This window comes from Pseudophryne corroboree, chromosome 6 (genome assembly GCF_028390025.1).
Source record: "Pseudophryne corroboree isolate aPseCor3 chromosome 6, aPseCor3.hap2, whole genome shotgun sequence".
NCBI classification, from domain to species: Eukaryota; Metazoa; Chordata; class Amphibia; order Anura; family Myobatrachidae; genus Pseudophryne; species Pseudophryne corroboree.
The window spans coordinates 437564477-437587933 of record NC_086449.1 but is presented as its reverse complement, the minus strand read 5'-3'; the positions used below and the strand labels follow the sequence as shown (position 1 = coordinate 437587933).

The following is a 23457-nucleotide window of genomic DNA, read 5'->3' as shown; positions in this document are numbered from 1 at the left end:
TGACCAGCTTGTTTCTTTTCTTTGAAACCTAGAGCTTTTTCCCTAGCTTTGATCCATGAAATCCATTAGTCTATCATATGCAGTCTCTCTCGTCTATGTGAACAGACAGCAGATTGCAAATGTTGCTTTAATGGCCCTTAATATGAAGATGGATGGCCCAGTTTTGTTATGGAGGATGGAAATAGTAATAAAAAAGTGACTTTTTTTTCTTTTCTCAATACTGCCACAATCAGGCACATAATGACATACACACATTCAGAGTTATAGTGTACTGTACCACTCATTTATATTAATTTCCTTTATGCCGCAATTCCCCTTCTGCAGATCATAATAATGCACACAAACAGCATTCAGTAGTTTTTCAGTGGAGAGCTGCTTACTTGTACCAGTGTCTGGAAATTTTAGCTAATTATTGTAAACATTATTATGATCAAACACAGATGTTCATTTCTGCTCATCTTATTTATTGCAGGGAAAGACTGGCTACATTGCCAACCACTTCAGAAATTGACATTAGCAAAGGAAAATAGAGCAAGAAGGAAGTCGTTGAAGTGGTTAATATGTCTGCTCTTAAAGGTAATTATTAAAAATTGGAGAGTACTTATCTTGTGCAGTCTAGTTGGCTAGCAGACATTACACTTGTCATTAGGTCAAGTGCAGGTCAAGGAACAGGAAGACCTTTAGCTACTTCCTCAAATACAGGAGAGGCAAATATAAATTGCATCTCATTTATTGCAATCATTTTGCACCATTACATTTTCAGCAATTCCCTTGCATGAAGATACACTTTTTTGAAACAGACATAAATAATATATGTGTCTATACATCAATAACCAGTAGGGCACGTGGACTACAGTTGGTGATGGCTGCACTTTAGATCATGGCCTTCCTCTCACAAAATTATCTTCCTACAAAAAAACAAACAAAAAAAACTACATCAATTTGGGAAGGTAGTGGTAGGAGGGTACAGGAATACCCTCTCAGATCAGTTGCTGGCCAATCATTGATCTTAATATCTCTGTGGCCTCCTTGGTGGCAGCATTTGCCAAACCCCTGTCCTGACTCTTTGTCTACCAAATAAAACTAACAGTACGGCTGTTCCTAGCTGCTACACAGCATGCAGTGGGAGAATGAAAGCCTTTTCCAGAGCAGGAAATAGTGTCACTTATATAAATATGGTGAAAGACAATCATTCTTGCCAGGGACTAAATGACTTAAGATTTCTACAATCACTTGTTCATACTTGATTTTCCCACCTTCCCTTATTTCTCCTCATTTTAGCCGTATCATACCACTGGTAGCTGCACAAACATGACAATCGCCAGTGGCCACTTTATATTTGTTGCTTTACAGTAGCCCCACACACCATTCCCAGCAGTAGCTACAATTCTTATTCCACTGCAGTATTATTTTCCTGCACCTCTCATATGAGGGCCATCTGTACATTCTGTTCATCTCATTCTATATTATCTATTTGATACACTCAATGTTCAGAGCTACTTCAAATAACGCCATTATTACGTTTAAAACCTTTGTTTGGTAAAACTACAATTTCAATTTTCGTACAAATACAAATTTTTGTTTTTAACATTGTATTATTAAATGAAGGGCTGCACCACTTACTGTCCCAAGAGGACAGTAACACAAAGCCCTTCTACCATCTGGTCAGCAGCTGTGCACAATGAGGAAACACAAGCAACGAGTGCTACAGATAGTACATGTTGTACATGCAAGATCCTGTAGCTCTTACCGTAATATGCGAGATATTCAGCTGTATGTAAAAATGTGAGTGAGATTACTACATTAAAAATCCAATTAACACCGGATGAACATGCATTTCCTGTACTCCTTGCCCACAGGGGGTATATTTCAGAATTGATAGTCCATGGCATTGGTCCCATTCCTGTAAATAACACAGATAGTCATTGTCAAAAATACAGAAGCTTACAGATGGGAGCTGCAATAAGGACTACATTAATTTAAACAGATACAATGTTTTAGTGCACTTTAATGGTAGGCTGAATAAATTGTGAAACATGAGAAAATTGGTCAAAAATGAATAACTATATGAGCTAACCTTAGTATCACATTCAAAGAGGTGGCAGTTTTAACTTTTATAATGTGTTTCCAGCCTAAGAGACAGCGAGGCAACTCTTTCTTTGGTTGCTGTTTGAATGCTCTCATAGCAGCTCTTTTTGTAATGCTGGGCTGCCTAACAAGCCTGTAACTCTTGTTTGAATTTAAAGCTGCAGCAAATTGTGAGCAGACAACCATGATGAGCTGTGTGTAGTCCGGAGCAGTCTGAGGAGGTGCTTTGCTTCGTATCGCCTCCACAACACGATCCCAATGTGGGATGTCACCAGGGATGTTATTGCCAATAAATGTAGTGAATAGAGGCACTGTGCCGTCATTAAGCCCTTGAGCAGGTACATCAGTGCCCGATCATGGCATCCTAAGTGCCTTCTTCTTCCTGAGTGGCAATATGGTTTCTGGCTTAAACCCCACTGGGCCCTGCTACACCGCAGAGTCTGGTCTCCACCAGTGAGGCTGGATCAGATGAGAGGAAGCCTCTGAAAAAGGTTGCCCCACACTAGACACAGTTCCTGGTGGCTGACGTGAATTGCGCTGTGGGAATAGGTAGAAAGGCATAAAATGCACCTCCCTCCGGACTGATCTGCCCAGTCTACTAAAGATCAGTCTAATACAGACACTCTGCTCCTGCTTTCCTCTGTGTCCACAACTGTAAGTAGTATAGCTTGGGTGGGATTGCATTGTGTGTTATTTAATGCATTGTGTGTTATGAGTTTAATTGGTCTGTTGATGCCTGGTTCACTTTTAATAATGTGTACATTTTATTTGTCTGATCTTCACCCTTCTTTCCTATCATATTAAATAAAGGGCAGTTTTTCACTTGGAAAACTATTTGCCTCATGTTCATTTTCACAACCTAAAGGGTGTCAGAGCTGTTCTCCAGACAAAACAAACATTACAGCCTAAGGTGGTTTCTAATTTGTGCTTATATTAACAAATTAGGATTCCTGAATTACGTCAAAATTAATCTATGGATTAGGATGAAGGATTTATTTACATCTATGTCAAAAGGACCCCAATTTTAGGATTATCTTTACGTACCGAATGAAGCCTACAAAAGAGGTTGACTGGCATCCTAACAGTGGGGCAGATGTATTAACCCGGAGAAGACATAAAGAAGTGATAAGTAGTGATAAGTGCATGGTGATAACGTACCAGCCAATCATTACGGATTTGAAAAATTACAGTTAGGAGCTGACTGGCTGGTGCGTCATCACCTTGCTCTTATCACTTCTTTATCCCGTCTCCAGGCTTAATACATCTGCCCCAGTGTGTAGTATACTGTTCCAGATTAGTGAGCGCCTTGTGTGCAGCATGGCTTGGAGCGTTGGCTAAGCAGCTGTGTCAGTAGTAATGTGGTCCTCTGCGCATACTTTTACAAAACTAACAAGTGCCATGTCTTGTGCCTAAGTATGCCAGTTTTGGGTGTGAAGTGCACTAAACTCTTGTTTGCATTACCTACTGAAAGGGGCAGCTTCGGAAGTCCACATTTCCAATATTCTCCAGTAGATGGAAAAAAAAGGATATTTATATTTATGCAAAACGCTTTCTTCTGACTTGTTAAAAGTTTACCAAGGATACTTTTTTTTTCTATTTATCACTTCATTTTCCTTTGGGGCTTGACTAGAAACATAAAATAGGTCATGAATCAGATTGGTATGTAAGCCCGCACTAATCTGATGGTGGATGATCTATGCATTTGGAGGACCTGTGCTGCAATCACGACCATTTGGGAGCCGAGTGGGGGTGGTTACTGAGCTGGCCGAAGGTCCTGCAGGTAAACGGTGCGGCGTCCTCAGATGCAGCAATGAATCATACATGCATGCAGGAGGCGTCTATTTACACCAGGCACCTCCTGCTGAATTAGCATATGGTAGCTTCAACTGCTGCATCCTTGCTAACAGCGACCACATCAGAATCAGGTCTAGAGTTCCCTGTAGAATGAGAATGTACAAGATGGAGGAACACAATATTTAGTGTTACTTGAAGTTCTAATGATGTATATTCTGTTCCCCTTCATTAAGTTTCCCTTCATTGCTTGTTTTATTTTTTTTTATTTAGGTGTGTTGGTTCATGTGCATTCAAATATGGTTCATGTGCATTCAAATATGAAAAATAAACCAATTTATAAATTACATTAATACAGTAAACCCACTCATCTTAGGAGTCCAATATCTTCCCCAGTCCTTTGCGCATTAAGTATGACATTTCAAAGCAAATCATTAATCTAGTATATCAGATAGTGAGACTGTTCCAGTGGTCCTGCACACAGGGCTGAAGGGTACAGTATTTTTTGTTACTCTGATTGTACTCATGTTGCATCCTCTCAATCATCAGCTAAACTGAGGCAGTGGGGAGCAGGACAGTGCACGCTCTGCAACACACTGTGGTGTTCCTCCCTTTCCAGTAAGGACTTAATCACGTACTCAAGGTGCACGTGCTAGTGGTTTTTAGGAAAAATTGCTAACTTTATCATTTATTATCAGTTTCTTATATATCAGCAGCATATTCAATTGAGCTTTACAATTGGAAACAACAGTAATAGAACAACATTGGGTAATAATAGACAGACCTAGATGTAAGAGGACCCTGCTCACAAGCTTAATGGGCCCTACACACTGGGCGATAATACTGAAAGATATGAACGATCTCGTTCACTAATGAACAAGATAATGTTCATAACTTTGAGTGTGGAGGCATCAGCGATGAACGATGAGCGGCCCGCGCTCGTTCATCACTGGTGCCCTGTCGCTTGTGCATGCAGGCCAATATGGATGAGATCGTCCATATTTGCCTGCACTGCTATGGTGCCAGGTGACGGGGGAGTGAAGCAGCTTGGCGGCGGATCGCGCAATGTGTAGGGCCTATAAGGTGCATACACACAGTGAGATATTGACCATCTACGATTCTTACTTTGCGATTTCCCCTGAACCACCGATAATGACCATCTTTACATGGGATTTTGACTATGTGAGATTTTGACTATTCTATGTACTAGATTGTACATAGTACTGTTTACAACACTGCGCTGGTAACCTGCTGCTTCTCCAGGAAGTCCTTTTATACCACAGCACTGTTGGGGATTGGCTTGCAGTGTCAGGTGAGTACTGGCTTACCATTGGTGATACAGTGGTCATCTAACTCAGACCAACATGGCTGCGCCCATGTGGAATGCCACTGACATACTGACATCATGGGTAGAGTAAGCAGGAGCCTCAGTTGGGCGGAGATAGCATCGGTGTCCAGGAACTCCTCTAAGCACTCGGGACAAGGCACAGAGCAGCAAGTAACAGCACTTGCAGGTAGTGATCTTAGTACTTTTTGTTACAGTTGATACACAAAGATAGGTGCTATATATTGCATAATAGTCCAGGCACATTGCAAATGATTTTGGTGGGCTGTATGATGTAGTCACAAAACAATGTTGGCCAAGGAACAGAAGACATGAAAGTGAAAAAAGAAAATGTGTGACTGTATATATGTGGACTATATGAAAGGGTTGTAATTAGGAAAGATTATAAAAAGTTATGTGGGTGGTTTTGGAATTTGATATGTTTGCAGAGCTGAGTTTTCAGTGAATGCTTGAAGGTTTGGATACTAAAGGAGAGTCTACTTGTGCATGGGAGAGAATTCCACAGAGTGGGTGCAGCCCGAAAGAAGCCTTGTAATGTGAGCTAGTAATGCGTGCGAATGAGAGACGCAGATCTTGTGCAGCGTGGAGAGGTCGGGCTGGGAGATATTTTAAGATAAACGAAGAAGTGTATGCTGTTTTGCTTTTGTTATAGCATTATGTATAAGTAAAAGTATTATATTAAATACAGTAGAATACAAGTAACCAGTGAAAGGGACTGACAGAGCGGATCAGCAGACGATGAACGTTTAACAAGACCACCCTTGCAGCTGCATTCAAAATGGATTGTAGTGGTGAGTCTCTTTATTGTGGAAGACCGGTAAGAAGACAATTTCAATAATCAATGCGGGAGATAATTACTGTATGGACGAATGTTTTTGCAGTGTCTTGTGTAAGATACACTATGTAGACAAAAGTAATTGGACATCTCCCCCTCCCCACACATGCAAGCAAAATGGTATGCGCCTGCAGCAGACACGTGTTTGTGAAGGTGTAAAATGGGTTGAGTGATTGGATTTAATAACATAATGACTTGACTGTCACGCTGGACTGAAAGTGAGGCTCAGACGGATGGGCAGCTGGTGGAGCGGATGCCAATACGGGAAGAAATCGAGGAGGATGAATATAGTTTCTTTTCACATACTTTATAGTTCAAGGAATGGCCAGTCAAAGGAAAAAAGACTTGAAGAATGGATGCTCGGTAAACATGGCTGAAGAACACTGTAGAAAGAAGACTGAAGAATGATTGCTTAGCAAATGTAGCTGAAGAACACTGTAGAATGGAGACTTGAAGAATGATTGCTTGGCAAATGTGGCTGAAGACCACTGAAGAAAGCAGCTGAAGAGTGAAGGCTAAATAGTCATGACCGAAGAAACCTTAAGAATGCGCCTGAAGAATGGATGCTGAGTAGACGTGACTGAATAATGCTGCTGAAGAATGGATGCTGATTAGTTGTGACTGAAAAATACTGAAAATGCTGCTTTGAAGACTGAGGAATGAATGCTGAGTAAACGTGATTGAAGAAAACTGAAGAATACTGTTCTAAAGACTGAAGAATGAATGCTGAATAGTCATAGCTAGAGGGCACTGCAGATGAAAGGGAGGCCCCTCTACGGTCGCAAGGCACCCAGGGTGCCACCTGGAGGACGGACAGCTGCGGACTGCGAACAGAGAAGCCAACAGCAGGAGTGACAGGAAGACTTGTACAGCAGTGGTAGAGACCATTTGGATCGGGGGGAAAACCACAGGGAATACCCGAGGGAGCTCAGACCTGGAGCTTCTGCTTAAGGCAGTAACATACAGCACTGGCACTGTTAGAGACTGGGCTCACCCCTTTTGTAAGGGGAATCTGCCTGGGATTGACTGAGCTTTCCACAGAGCTCAACCACTGGTGTAATGAACTTGGTCTCCAACATAGCGGACCCCAGTGCCGCAGACATACAAGAGCATGCCTCTTCGCCCACCAGGTCTCTTACTCTCCGGCAACCACACCATCACCGCTGCCAGTCCCGCCGTGCCACACCACGTCCAGCAGCCGGACGGGTAAACCTTGGCCCCTGGGTCTGGAGGTAAGTCCCCGGCGCCTGAGATTGACGTCATGATTCCCGGGGCAACGCTAGACTGGTATACAGAAAATTTGGTAACCCATATGGACTGGCCAGCTTAGAGCCCAGACCTTAACCCCACTGAGAACCTCTGAGACGAACTGGAGCGATGGGTGCGTTCTAGACCGACTCAACCTTCTTCAGTGTCGCAGTTGGTCATTGTAATTAAGAAGAAATGGCAAGACATGGAACTTGTGGACAGTTTGCCAAGAAGGGTGTCTGAAAGAAATCACTGCATGTGGTGGAACTACAAAGTACTGATGTAAATAAAATCTTGATCTATTTGCAGTCAGTGTCTAATCACTTTTGTCTACATATTGTCTAATCGTATTCTAGATATGTTTTTTAGATGTATGCAACATGAATTTGAGACAGATTGAATGTAGGGAGCAAAGGACAGTTCAGGGTCAAGGATGACACCTAGGCCGCGAGCTTGCAGGGAATGTTGATCGATCAACAGTGATAGAGATATCAGGATGGTACCTACTACTTAGAGGTGGAAATATTCTGTTTTGGAAAAATATTCAGTTTGAAGTAGTGAGATGACATCCAAGATGAAATAGCAGAAAGGCATTAAGTGACGTGGACCAATACAGATGGTGACAAATCATCTGGGAAAGATAGGAAGATGAATATCTTCTGCATACAGCGGATACTGAAATCCGAGAGAGATGATTAGTTTGCAAAGAGATGCGGTATAGAGTGAGAAAAGCAGATGATCTAAGACTATTACGCCAACTGATAGCAAAGAGGAGGTGGGTTCAGAGAAACAAACGCTGAAAGAGTGATTAGACAGGTACGATGAAAACCAGAATAGGGCTGTCTCCTGAAGACCTAGGGATTGCAATGTTTGTATGAGAAGAGACATTCATGGCAAACCTACCGTGAAATCTAATAAGCTAACGGACATTAAGGGCTGAATTCAACTGATTATCTACCGGCAGCCACTAGATGGGGCCGAAACAGAGCTATTCATTAGTTCATCTACATTTCAGCTTGCACTCACAAGGGGGTGGCGAGATGAAGTAGTAGTTTTCTGCAAAGAGCTCGAAAAACTAGAACGGATTGAATATCACTCCCGTGATCTCTCATCACTGTAGACAGGAGATTGGGCGCGAAAATCATTTGAATAATCGCCCTAAGTATTTCAGTTGCTGAAGTATGGTTAAAGATTAGACTGTTTATGGGCCAATGACCATATCTTTAGTGTTCACTGATGGGAAACGTACACTTTAAGATAATATAAAAAATTGTACGTTAAGCGTACATAAACCTTAGTTTGTCACATTATATACTGTAAAAAAATGCTGTAGACATGTCATTAACAGATCATGATTGTACAATATATGTATACAGTATATGCATACTTAGTCTAGAAATGTACACAATTCAGTTCAGGGTTAATCAGGGCTGGTTACAGACAAAATGGAGCCTCTTCCCTCACAAAGAATGGACATATCTCAAGATAATACTTTAAACATATCAGCCTCAGAGTCCCCTTCATATGCCTCAATGATTCGTTATGCCACTCTTTGGGAATTTTAATTTGAGCGCATTAAACAGACTTTAAACAAAGAGTTCACAGTAGAAACAGTGATTTGATTGACTTGAATAAAAGTACTACACGGAGCTACCCTGAAAGTTTAGATGCAGCTATAATCAAAGACGACACTCAAAAATATAGACAGGACAGGAGCTCTGCAGTGACAGAAAGCAGAGTATCAGACAAACATGCTGATGCTGGTATTGCATCCACCAATCACAGCATAACAAGAGGTGACAACACTCCCCACTCCCAGTGTCTTCAAGTAATCTTTACTTATGGCCACCATACATCACAGATATATTGGGGCAGTATCCTGACCCTCCTACTGCCAGGTCAGGGAATCGGGAATATGAAACAAATCCCATATGACCAGGATTGGCAAATCAGGGATTGTTAATAGGTTTCCCAGATTCCAAGACCGCAAATGTATGGGGGCTATAACTCGGCTAGACCGTTCTTGTCACAAACATCATACACCCTGGTGCTGGAGACAGCTGTGCTGGAGACATGGCAACAGTTGATTTTAGTTCGAATTAAGTGTCTGTGTATCCCGGACCCCCCTGCATGCAGATTTGGATTAAGGCTTTATAGGGCTATTAAAACACAAAAAGCAATGTACAAAACTGCACTATAAAACATTGGTGCTTTTGATAGGGAACAGTTTACATTTCTGGACAAACCATTATAAAATACACAAACAAATTTTAATTATTGTGCTAAAAGAAGAAAAAAAACAACTTACCAGGTGCAAAGAAAATTAAATAAAAAATTAAACCAAGCAATGCAGTCCATGAATATGATGTAGGGCAGTAGTTATATGCCCAAAAAGTAGCAGATTTAGATCTGGTTTCATTTGTACATCTGAAAGAAAAGAAACCGTGTTCAGTTTCAACTCATAGAAACTTTTTTTTTTTTTCACAAAAGTTCTGCAATATGTTGATGCTATTATTTTTTAAGGTAAAACACTGTACCTTTTTAAAGATTTTTTATCCATGTTAAAATACAAAAACATACCTAAGATGTGTAGCCATTTTAAATATTTTTTTTTATTCATTTGAAAAACTAAGCATTAATTTATGACCCAAAAGGACATGTAGAAACAGTAAGTTTTTGTGTTACATTACTGTTCTTCACTGTAACAATTTAATTTTTTTTGCACTTTATAATGCTAAGCTATTGCCACTTTTGCATCGTTTTTGTTAATATTCTGTTTATTGATATTTTTTTTCAGACCATTAAAATTCTATTGTAACCCATTCCTCCTATAACGTGACATTTAGATGCATAAAATGAGTGCTAGTGAAGAAAATCGCTTTACTTTACCTGCCCCACGCAGATTGTTCTGTCGTTTTTGGGTCAACTGGGATACAAGATGAATCCACAATATTTGAAGCATTTATTTTGTAGCAGAAACCACAGTTGGGATCTAGCATACATCCATTACAAAAGCTGAAAAAGAAAAAAAATGGACATAAATCATGTACGCTGAAAAACCAACACAGGGCTCCACTAGCAAGGGTGTAATACCAAAGCCAGGGGACACACTTGACGGGGTCCCATGGCCAAAGCATTAAACCTCCCTAACTAGTCAGCCCAGGCCAGAGGTTTCCGAGGAAGTGGGGGCCCCCCAATAAAGGGGTCCCCCTCTCCAGGGCACCAAAGGCCATGGCTGAAGCCAGGGCATATCCCCTGCACTGTGGGTGGCCAAAGTTTGTAGTCCATTACTGAAAGAATGTATTTTACAGAGGACTACAGGTCCCAGCAAGCCTACCCTACACGCTGGTACTTAGAGAACCACAAAGTACCATCAGGCGGGGCATTAAGTGCCCACTGGTACCTATAGACCCCCTGTAAAAGAAATAATAAATAAAAAGACATTGAATGTTTTCATGGTTTATTAGCCAGAACCTTCACCTGGAGGGCGACAGCCTTTAAACTCTATGGATGCCATCCATCCAGGCCTTCCACAGCAGCTACATTCTTTAGGAGCTCTTCTTAATTCTTCCTACACTGTCATACTGATACGTGCTGCCTCTCTCTGGCTAATATTAGGCAGCACAAGGGGGTGAGGAACTGACACGACGAGTGTAATGGGAAGCCTCGGCCACCAGCATTATGCACACTGTCCAATGCCATACTCTGCTACCATGCTGACAGCAGTACATCACTACCTCCCCTGGCAAACATATTTCTGATAAAAAATAAAAAAACAAAATGTCAAAATTACTACATAACATCAGTTCTCACCAAAGATAACTGGTGCAATGATGATCTGTTTAAAGAACATGAACTGGACTATTTTTTCCTCCTGTTCTGTATCTGTTTCATCTCTCATAGAACTATTTCGTAAAAACAGGAATAATTTTATACGAAAGATATACCACTCTTGGGTGTGCTGTCACGCTATGAAATATGCATGCCTTGGGTGGTTGAACACACTCAGTCTTCGGCATCATACAGATGTGTCCACATACATCTTTGCTATATCCCGCCATGTATGGCTTGGTTTTGCATGCCATAGACTCAGATTTAGCCATGCCTTGTGATTTTTCTTAACTTGCTTCTTTAATATGTTACTTTACTTTATACATATTCTATTATGGCAAATAATTTTTTTTAAATCCATCCACTCGCTACTCGTGAAAAACAGCTTAGCCGTGTTTTGCATGTTCTGTCAAATTTAGCAAAATAGCAAAGATGTAAGTGGACACATCTGTACATGGTTTACTGCATCTAATCTTGACTAACTAATCATCTGCTTACAAATGAAGGATTCATCACTCACTATGGTTTGTTTGTGAGGTGGCTTCTTTATTCCTTACAAGTGTTATGACATTTGTTCACATCATATGGCTTCACGACACTAGCTATGCCCCACCGGCACAAACGGTCATCCGGCTCCTGGTCAGCATCGGAAGCCCCGCCAACAGAATACCACAATCCTTTATACCTTCAATCACACACAGGCCTTTGACGTAGGAAACAGCAGGATGTCCCTTATCCTAGGGAGTGAGTCCAGTTCTGAAAGTGAAAAGTGCTCTCTTTGCCACATACCCTTCTTAGCTTTGCAATACTTGGCAAAGTGGACCAGCTACCGGGAAAAGATTTCCCTATCCCCAACTCCCCATCTCAGCTTCACCAACTTTAATTATCAGACATAGCACTGATCTTCCTGTCACCTCCCTCCGTGGTCTGTTGAGGTGGAGGTTGAGGGCCTAATTCAGACCTGATCGCACTCCTACAGTGCGAAAGAAACAGGCTGATTAGGCCGGAGCGGACGTCACACACCCTCCCTGAAAACGCTTGGGGACGCCTGCGTTTTTCCAGGCACTCCCAGAAAACGGGCAGTTACCACCACCAAATACCCGCTTCCTGTCAATCAGCTTGAGTTTGCCAAGCGATCAAAAAAGACGCAGGAATTTGTCGCAGTTTGGCCTCGCGCCTGTGCATTATGATCCGTATGCATGCACAGTCGTTCGATAATCGTCCGCTGTGCAATTTCGCACTACAGCGATCGGGATCAGTACGAGATCCCGTCGGACGGAAACCCGGGGTCGGAATACCGACACCGGAATCCCGACCGACACAATCCCGACAGGGGGGCGAGCGCAACGCAGCCCTTTGCGGGCTCACTGCACTCGCTACGCTCGGCACACTAATTTATTCACCCTCTTTGGGTGTCATGGACACCCACAGAGGGAGAATATGTCGGGATTGTGCCGGTCGGGATTCCGGTGTCGGTATTCGGACTGCCGGGATACCGTCCGGCGGGATCTTGACCGCATATCCAGCTATAAGGTCTGAATTAGTCCCTGAGAATGGATGGGTCTGCGCAACCCGAGACAGTACCTTGCTCTATTTACTGTTTACGCAGCTGCCGTACTTCATCATTTACATGTTCAAAAGCCATGCATAAGTGCATACAATCTGCCCTCTTGGGTGGGTGCCCAAACAAGTTCCTTTTTACCTGGATTTAGGGTGAATGTGGTGGCTTAGGTGTCGGAACCCCTCTTGCTTCCTTTAAGAGTTGTTTCACTAATGGATCTGGAATAATAGGAAGAGGTACTGTACCCGGGAACCTTGGGAGTTAGGTTTAGGGATAGTCTGTTGGCAAACTGAATGCTTAGAAGTACCTTTTTACCTCTATACGGATGCACAGCCAGTAAAACCTTTGGAGCACCCATTTGAGATTTCTCCTCTCTCAATTGCCCTCCCTTAGGGTGTATATGGGATGCTGCCAGTACCAATGGAACTTGTACCTGTGGCACCAACAGCTGTTTAACTATCCTGCTTTTTTACCATTGCTGTCCTATATAGCAGGTCCATTTCCATTCTAAAGTATAATTCTCTCATAGCTGGACTTCCATACTGAATTTGTTGTCACAATATATTTGTAAGCACTCCCCAATGCACAATCACTTAATCGGTCTCGAGTACAGCCTTGGAGTGTCATGGTTCTGAACAAAGAAGACCAACCTTCACCACCAGCTGGCAAGGTTTTTTATTTCTTCCAACCTTCTTCGCCATATCCTGTGGTATGTGATTACAGCCAAACCTGGCAACCAGGATCCAGATATTTCTGCTTCCCGATTTCTCTCTCTGGTACCGAGGTGTAAGTAACAGGATCATGTAGGGTCAGAATCCCGGGGATTTCAGGATTAACCAACCCCTTTTAATTTTTAATGCTGGGCAGTTTTGAGCCTCTTACGCAGGCTCAGAAACTGCCCGACTTCCCCTGTACAGCTCCCCCTACCCCCAGCTGTGCAGTGTGACTTGATGTCAGAGGTCACGCTACGCAGCCTGAAACCAGCCGCCTGTACCTCACCGCCTACAGAAGTGGACCCTCACCCCTGCCTGTCCAGAGGATGATAAATTGTCTTGTCTGGGATTGGGGGGTACATTGAAAAATTTAAAAACACATCAAACCAATGCTGGGAATCCCGGGATTGAAAAAATGTCCAGGTTTGGCCTCTCTAACTCCACCCTGTTTTATTTATGTAATACCTTTTAAATTTCAGTCATGCTACACTGCCTTCATAATTACTTATTAGGTAATCAAGCCCCTCTTATTGTGAATCACAAGAAAGGTGCTGAATGGACTGCATTCATATATTCCCCCTATTTACTATTTACTCCCATGTGGGGTGAGGCTGGAAATAACCTAGACAGTGGATCGCAGACCTTGTTAACAAAGTAGGGTAACTATGATGAGACTTCCCTCTGTCAACGTCAAATTGCATATTTCGATATTTAGAATACACTATGGCATTTACTAATGGATGTGTCTACAATGCATGCGTCAAATACGCATGCTATAGTTAATACTGTAGGGCACGAATGACCGGAACGGAAAGTTACTGTGCACATTACGGTAGTAGACACATTTGTTAATAAATATTATACTGTAACAAAATAGCAAATATTTCTTACATACACTCTAATGTGTTACATCCAGAAATGTTTACCAAATAGTGTCCTAAACATATCAGATTGTTATGTCCAAACAGGCATTGTGTCCATGGAAGATAGACCTTTGACTGATTGAATGTGTAAATACCATTGTTTGCCCCAATTGTTAGCATGAACTATTGAGGCTTGGTGATGACCCCATTGATCCCGTGCTGTCATTGTCTCTAACAAACAAGAAGCCAGATACCATACAATAGCTAAAGATATGCAGATTCCTGAATGTGTGTTTAACACACATTCATGCACTTCAGAATCCTGTGTGTTCCTTGTTGATCTAAGCCAGACGACCATGAAGTAATATTCAATTTAAACCAGATATTGATACTCGAATCAATAGTGACATGTCAGATGTATTATGTATTCTGGCTTTAAGGTTTACACAGTACAGACCTGTCCCCTACACAATGAGTTACACATAGCCTTTACACAACTGGTCAACTGTATATATATATATATATATATATATATACACATATACATATATATATATAGGTGAAAGAGGACGGCGGCACTCCAGGACTTTAAATGGTTAGAGTCCGTGTATTTACAGCATCAAAAGATACAGCTCAAACCGTGTATTTACAGCATCAAAAGATACAGCTCAAACCAGGTTTGAGCTGTATCTTTTGATGCTGTAAATACACGGAATCTAACCATTTAAAGTCCTGGAGTGCCGCCGTCTTCTTTCACCTTTTTATCTACTACGCCGTGCGGAGGGCACCTGGGCCACTCATATTATGTGACAGCGAGTGCCGGACTATATGTTGCTATATATATATATATATATATATATATATATATATATATACACACATACACACTGCTCAAAAAATTAAGGGAACACTAAAATAACACATCCTAGATCTGAATGAATGAAATATTCTTATTAAATACTTTTCTCTTTACATAGTTGAATGTGCTGACAACAAAATCACACAGAAATTATCAATGGAAATCAAATTTATTAACCCATGGAGGTCTGGATTTGGAGTCACAATCAAAATTAAAGTGGAAAACCACACTACAGGCTGATCCAACTTTGATGTAGTGTCCTTAAAACAAGTCAAAATGAGGCTCAGTAGTGTGTGTGGCCTCCATGTGCCTGTATGGCCTCCCTACAATGCATGGGCATGCTCCTGATGAGGTGGAGGATGGTCTCCTGAGGGATCTCCTCCCAGACCTGGACTAAAGCATCCGCCAACTCCTGGACAGTCTGTGGTGCAACGTGGCGTTGGTGGATGGAGCGAGACATGTTGTCCCAGATGTGCTCAATTGGATTCAGGTCTGGGGAATGGGCGGGCCAGTCCATAGCATCAATGCCTTCATCTTGCAGGAACTTCAGACACACTCCAGCCACATGAGGTCTAGCATTGTCTTGCATTAGGAGGAACCCAGGGCCAACCGCACCAGCATATGGTCTCACAAGGGGTCTGAGGATCTCATCTCGGTACCTAATGGCAGTCAGGCTACCTCTGGCGAGCACATGGAGGGCTGTGCAGCCCCCCAAAGAAATGCCATTCCACACCATTACTGACCCACTGCCAAACCGGTCATGCTGGAGGATGATGTTGCAGGCAGCAGAACGTTCTCCTTGGCATCTCCAGACTCTGTAAAGTCTGTCACATGTGCTCAGTGAAAACCTGCTTTCATCTGTAAAGAGCACAGGGCGCCAGCGGCGAATTTGCCAATCTTGGTGTTCTCTGGCAAATGCCATACGTCCTGCACGGTGTTGGGCTGTAAGCACAACCCCCACCTGTGGACGTCGGGCCCTCATACTACCCTCATGGAGTCTGTTTCTGATCGTTTGAGTAGACACATTCACATTTGTGGCTTGCTGGAGGTCATTTTGCAGGGCTCTGGCAGTGCTCTTCCTGTTCCTCCTTGCACAAAGGCGGAGGTAGCGGTCCTGCTGCTGGGTTGTTGCCCTCTTACGGCCTCCTCCACGTCTCCTGATGTACTGGCCTGTCTCCTGGTAGCGCCTCCATGCTCTGGACACTACGCTGACAGACACAGCAAACCTTCTTGCCACAGCTCGCATTGATGTGCCATCCTGGATGAGCTGCACTACCTGAGCCACTTGTGTGGGTTGTAGACTCCGTCTCATGCTACCACTAGAGTGAAAGCACCTCCAGCTTTCAAAAGTGACCAAAACATCAGCCAGAAAGCATAGTAGCTGAAAAGTGGTCTGTGGTCACCACCTGCAGAACAACTCCTTTATTGGGGGTGTCTTGCTAATTGCCTATAATTTCCACCTGTTGTCTATTCCATTTGCACAACAGCATGTGAAATTGATTGTCAATCAGTGTTGCTTCCTAAGTGGACAGTTTGATTTCACAGAAGTGTGATTGACTTGGCGTTACATTGTGTTATTTAAGTGTTCCCTTTATTTTTTTTGAGCAGTGTATATACTGTACATACATATATATGTATTGTATCATTAAATATCCAGCCATACGTGTAGTACAGAGATGGAACTGCATAAGGACACCGTGTGTGGGATCAAATTGTTCAGGGTCACATAAGTAATAATCCGGTGGTTGCGAGGATATTGTCACATATTGCGGCAACAAGTTATTAGCGATACCAGATTCATGTATATTCCTGTATGATACTGTGGTCGGTTTGAACTGGTCTTTAGGCAGGAGCCCAGTGGTAAACAACTGTAACCACATCCCAAGATTAGACATCGCCTAGTGTTCGAACTAACCAATGACCCACGGTGTACCGACTATGTCCCGCCCCTAGACCAATGGAAGAAGATCTTACATTCCCCATTGTACTGTTTTTGGAACATTGTATAAAAGGACATGCACCTGGCCCAGGTTTCAGTCACCTTTTCTCAGAGGTCATCTTGCTAGATGACGGAGGCCTGGAATCCAGTGGGGCAGCGTATGTATTTGGTCTGTTACCTATAAATCCTTATTGGTGTTATGCTGTATTTGAATTTCTCTGCATATTTGTGTGTATTGTTTGATCAATTGGTACTGCATTCTGTACCTGTTTTTTTCCCTTTTCTCTTTATTAAATATTTTGCGGGATGGAGCGCAGTACACTTGTAACGTGTTCATTTAAGGTATAGTGGCGCACTTCTTATCAGCGTTGCATCTGGTTACATTAACAATTGCAATGGTTTTTAAATATTAATAACTTTTACACCCCCATGATTAATCCCTCAAAGTTCTTTGTGCTGGAAGTCGCAGGCACCGTGCCTGGATTAATTATACCACCAATCCATAGTGATAACACATCTGCATAGTGAACTACTGAAGATTTTACATTTTTGACACTTAAATCCAAAGGGGTCTTCGAGGTTGTCACAATGAGGTTACTATTCCTCAAGCCACCTAAACACAGGTTAACTGAGTTTATCAACTTAATGTGCTGATGCAACCAGAGTATCATGCATCCTAGTCTACGTCACATGAGGTGCACTGATCCCATCCTGCACCCTGAAGCTATTTTGTATGTAAGAATTGATCCCATACCATAAAGACAGATGTGCTGATCTGGAAGAAGAGGCCTGAAGAAGGAACAGGAAATACTCTTACAAATGGTCATACTGGGAATGGAAAGAATTCCATGCTGCAGGCTAACAGTCACCATCCTATGGCATTAAAGAGTGGATTACCTAAATCACAGATCATCCGGGTTGCCAGGATTACCAACAACCCACTAATGGTGGAAGCTGAAGTAGAAAAAATAAGATTTTAAAACCTACCGGTAAATCTTTTTTCTCCTAGTCCGTAGAGGATGCTGGGGACTCCGTAAGGACCATGGGGTATAGACGGGCTCCGCAGGAGACATGGGCACTGTAAAGACTTTAGAATGGGTGTGCACTGGCTCCTCCCTCTATGCCCCTCCTCCAGACCTCAGTTAGAGAAACTGTGCCCAGAGGAGATGGACAGTACGAGGAAAGGATTTTTGTTAATCTAAGGGCAAGATTCATGCCAGCCCACACCATCCACACCGTATAACCTGGAATATACGCAACCAGTTAACAGTATGAACAAAACAGCATTAGCCAAAGACTGATCTTAACTGTGACATAACCCTTATGTAAGCAACAACTATATACAAGCCTTGCAGAAATATGTCCGCACTGGGACGGGCGCCCAGCATCCTCTACGGACTAGGAGAAAAAGATTTACCGGTAGGTTTAAAATCTTATTTTCTCTTACGTCCTAGAGGATGCTGGGGACTCCGTAAGGACCATGGAAATTATACCAAAGCTCCAAACCGGGCGGGAGAGTGCGGATGACTCTGCAGCACCGATTGAGCAAACATGAGGTCCTCATCAGCCAGGGTATCAAACTTGCAGAATTTTGCAAAGGTGTTTGAACCCGACCAAGTAGCTGCTCGGCAAAGCTGTAACGCCGAGACGCCTCGGGCAGCCGCCCAAGAAGAGCCCACCTTCCTAGTGGAATGGGCCTTTACCGAATTTGGTAATGGCAATCCAGCCGTAGAATGAGCCTGCTGAATCGTGTTACAGATCCAGCGAGCAATAGTCTGCTTAGAAGCAGGAGCGCCAACCTTGTTGGCCGCATACAGGACAAACAGTGCCTCTCTTTTCCTAATCCGAGCCGTCCTGGCTACGTAAATTTTTAAGGCCCTGACTACATCCAGGGACTTGGAATCCTCCAAGTCCCCCGTAACCACCAGCACCACAATAGGTTGGTTCATATGAAACGATGAAACCACCTTAGGCAAAAATTGAGGACGAGTCCTCAACTCTGCTCTATCCACATGAAAAATCAGATAGGGGCTTTTGTGAGACAAAGCCGCCAATTCGGACACCCGCCTTGCAGATGCCAAGGCCAACAACATGACCACCTTCCAAGTAAGAAATTTTAATTCAACTGTTTGAAGAGGCTCAAACCAGTGAGATTTTAGTAACTGTAACACCACGTTAAGGTGCCACTGGGGGCACAAAAGGAGGCTGGATGTGCAGCACTCCCTTTACAAAAGTCTGGACTTCTGGGAGAGAAGCCAATTCCTTCTGAAAGAATATAGGCCCTCATTCCGAGTTGTTCGCTCGCAAGCTGCATTTAGCAGCATTGCACACGCTAAGCCGCCGCCTACTGGGAGTGAATCTTAGCTTATCAAAATTGCGAACGAAAGATTAGCAGAATTGCGAATAGACACTTCTTAGCAGTTTCTGAGTAGCTCCACACTTACTCGGTAACTGCGATCAGTTCAGTCAGTTTCGTTCCTGGTTTGACGTCACAAACACACCCAGCGTTCGCCCAGACACTCCCCCGTTTCTTCAGACACTCCCGCGTTTTTCCCAGAAACGGCAGCGTTTTTTCACACACTCCCATAAAATGGGCAGTTTCCGCCCAGAAACACCCAATTCCTGTCAATCACATTACGATCACCAGAATGAAGAAAAAACCTCGTAATGCCGTGAGTAAAACACCTAACTGCATAGCAAATTTACTTGGCGCAGTCGCACTGCGGACATTGCGCATGCGCATTAGCGACTAATCGCTCCGTTGCGGAAAAAAAAGTAACGAGCGAACAACTAGGAATGACCACCATAGATAGGGCCGAAATCTGTACCTTAATGGAGCCTAACTTCAGGCCCATATCCACTCCTGTCTGTAGAAAGTGGAGAAAACGGGCCAAGTAGAAATCTTCCGTAGGAGCATTCTTGGCTTCACACCAAGATACATACTTCCTCCAGATACGGTGATAATGTTTCGCCGTCACCTCCTTCCTAGCCTTTATCAGAGTAGGGATGACTTCCTCCGGAATACCTTTCCCAGCTAGGATTCGGTGTTCAACCGCCATGCCGTCAAACATAACCGCGGTAAGTCTTGGAATACGCAGGGCCCCTGCTGCAACAGGTCCTCCCTGAGAGGAAGAGGCCATGGATCTTCTGTGAGCATCTCCTGAAGATCTGAATACCAGGCCCTTCGAGGCCAATCTGGAACAATGAGTATTGTCCGAACTCTTTTTCGTCTTATGATTCTCAATATTTTCGAGATGAGAGGAAGAGGAGGGAACACATAGACCGATTTAAACACCCATGGTGTCACCAGGGCGTCTACCGCTACTGCCTGACCTGGCACAATACCTCCGAATCTTCTTGTTGAAGCGTGACGCCATCATGTCTATTGAGGAAGACCCCAAAGACTTGTTATCTCTGCAAAAACTTCTTGATGAAGTCCCCACTCTCCTGGATGGAGATCGTGTCTGCTGAGGAAATCTGCTTCCCAGTTGTCCACTCCCGGAATGAAGACTACTGACAGAGCGCTTACGTGATTTTCCGCCCAGCGAAGAATCCTGGTGGCTTCCGCCATTGCCACTCTGCTCCTTGTCCCGCCTTGGCGGTTTACATGAGCCACGGCTGTGGTCACCAGAACCCAGTCCTGAATGCCGAACCTGCAACCCTCTAGATGGTGAGCACTCTGCAGCCACACCCTGGCCCTGGGGGACAGGCTTATTTTCTGATGAATTTGAAGATGAGACCCGGACCACTTGTCCAGAAGGTCCCACTGAAATGTCCTTGCATGAAACCTGCCGAAGGGGATCGCCTCGTAGGTCGCCACCATTTTTCCCATTACTCGAGTGCATTGATGAACTGACACTCTGTTCGGTTTTAACAGGTCTCTGACCATGTTCTGGAGTTCCTGGGCTTTTTCCATCGGGAGAAAAACCCTCTTTTGTTCCGTGTCCAGAATCATGCCTAAGAACGATAGCTGAGTCGTTGGAACCAACTGTGACTTTGGTAGATTTAGAATCCAGCCATGCTGCTGCAGCACTCTCAGGGAGAGCGACACACTTTTCAGCAACTGATCTCTCGATCTCGCTTTTATCAGGAGATCGTCCAAGTACGGGAAAATTGTGACTCCCAGCCTGCGCAGGAGCGCCATCATTTCCGCCATTACCTTGGTGAAAATCCTCGGGGCAGTGGAAAGCCCAAACGGCAACGTCTGAAACTGGTAATGACAGCCCTGTACAGCGAATCTCAGGTACGCCTGATGAGGGGGATATATGGGGACATGAAGGTATGCATCCTTTATGTCCAGTGACACCATAAAATCCCCCCCTTCCAGGCTGGAGATAACTGCCCGGAGCGATTCCATCTTGAATTTGAACTTTTGCAAGTACAGGTTTAGGGATTTTAGATTTAGAATGGGTCTGACCGAGCCATCCGGTTTCGGAACCACAAACAGGGTTGAATAGTACCCCTTCCCCTGTTGAACTAGGGTAATCTTGACAATCACTTGCTGTTGACACAGCTTTTGAATTGCAGCTAAAACTATCTCCCTTTCTGGGGGAGATGCTGGTAAAGTCGATTTGAAAAATCGTCGAGGGGGCACCTCTTCGAATTCCAGCTTGTAGCCCTGGGATACAATTTCCATCGCCCAAGGATCCACGTCTGACTGAACCCAGACGTGGCTGAAGAGTGGAAGACGTGCCCCCACCGGCGCGGACTCCCTCAGTGGAGCCCCAGCGTCATGCGGTGGATTTAGTAGAAGCCGGGGAGGACTTCTGCTCCTGGGAACTAGCCGTGGCAGGCATTGGCAGGCATTCTTTTCCCTTTACCCTTACCTCTGGCGAGGAAGGAAGAGCCCCGACCTCTTCTGGATTTATGCGACCGAAAGGACTGCATCTGATATTGTGGTGTTTTCTTTTGCTGTGGGGGAACATAAGGCAAAAAAGTAGATTTACCCGCGGTAGCTGTGGAAACCAGGTCCGCGAGACCTTCCCCAAATAACACCTCACCCTTGTAAGGCAAAACTTCCATATGCCTCTGAGTCGGCATCACCCGTCCATTGGCGGGTCCACAGGGCTCGCCTAGCAGAAATCGCCATGGCGTTGGCTCTTGAACCCAACAGCCCAACGTCTCTCTGAGCGTCTCTCATATATAAGACTGCTTCTTTAATGTGACCTAAGGTCAATAAAATGGTATCCCTATCTAGGGTATCAATGTCAGCTGACAAGGTATCTGTCCAAGCTGCTACCGCACTACAAACCCAAGCCGATGCTATTGCCGGTCTGAACAAAGCACCCGTATGTGAATAAATTGATTTTAAGGTCGTTTCCTGTCTGCGATCAGCAGGATCCTTGAGGGCCGCCGTGTCTGGATTTGGAACTAAGAATGTTGCTTTGCACTGTGGGGTAAATCATATGCCGGTTATACGAGCGGTGGTTTGACCGCCTTTTATGGTACGGGTTTTTACTTGTTACCGATTTGGACTTTTTAAATAAAATTTCTGTACTCTTTTAATGCACTATTGGCGCTCCCTGCTTCTTCAATTTCTTAGTATATATATATATATATATATATATATACACACACATATATACACTCACTGCGCCAATAAAATGTGCCCCCCCACCCCTCCTTTTTGCCTTCTGTAACCTTGTTCAGCAGGGGAGAGTCCGGGGAGCCAGCTTCTCTGCAGTGTGCTGTGGAGAAAATGGCGCTGGTTAGTGCTGGAGGACCAAGCCCCGCCCCCTCACCGGCGGGCTTCGGTCCCGCTCAAATTATTTATACTGGCGGGGGTTTATTAATATACTGCCTCCGCAGTGTCTCTTTTATATGCCAGTGTCCCTAGAGGTTTTTATTGCTGCCCAGGGCCCCCCCCTGCGCCCTGCACCCTTCCAGTGCCCGCTGTGTGTGTCTGTGTGGAAGCAATGGCTCGCAGCGTTACCGCTGCGCGTTACCTCAGTGAAGATCTGAAGTCTTCTTTTCTTCTTAATACTCACCCGGCTTCTATCTTCCAGCTCTGTGAGGAGTACAGCGGCGCGGCTCCGGGACGAACGGCAAGGGTGAGACCTGCGTTCCGACCCTCTGGAGCTAATGGTGTCCAGTAGCCTAAGAAGCAGAGCCTATCATTTAAGTAGGTCTGCTTCTCTCCCCTCAGTCCCACAATGCAGGGAGCCTGTTGCCAGCAGTGCTCCCTGAAAATAAAAAAACTAACAAAAGGTCTTTTACAGAGAAACTCAGTAGAGCTCCCCTGCAGTGCACCCAGTCTCCTCTGGGCACAGGATCTAACTGAGGTCTGGAGGAGGGGCATAGAGGGAGGAGCCAGTGCACACCCATTCTAAAGTCTTTAGAGTGCCCATGTCTCCTGCAGAGCCCATCTATACCCCATGGTCCTTA

At 44.1% G+C, this 23457-nt stretch overlaps 1 protein-coding gene across 3 annotated transcripts in view; it reads right to left on the bottom strand.

Annotated features, from left to right (window-relative positions):
* SLC2A13 (solute carrier family 2 member 13) overlaps positions 1-23457 on the bottom strand; it is a 440469-nt gene that overhangs the window by 9136 nt on the left and 407876 nt on the right. For all 3 annotated transcript variants that reach the window (XM_063927084.1, XM_063927085.1, XM_063927086.1), the window contains exons 7-9: positions 10197-10322; positions 9616-9734; positions 1751-1903 (exon numbers count right to left, since the gene is read on the bottom strand). In XM_063927084.1, the coding sequence (XP_063783154.1) occupies positions 1751-1903; positions 9616-9734; positions 10197-10322 (398 nt within the window). The remainder of the gene's footprint in view (positions 1-1750; positions 1904-9615; positions 9735-10196; positions 10323-23457) is intronic.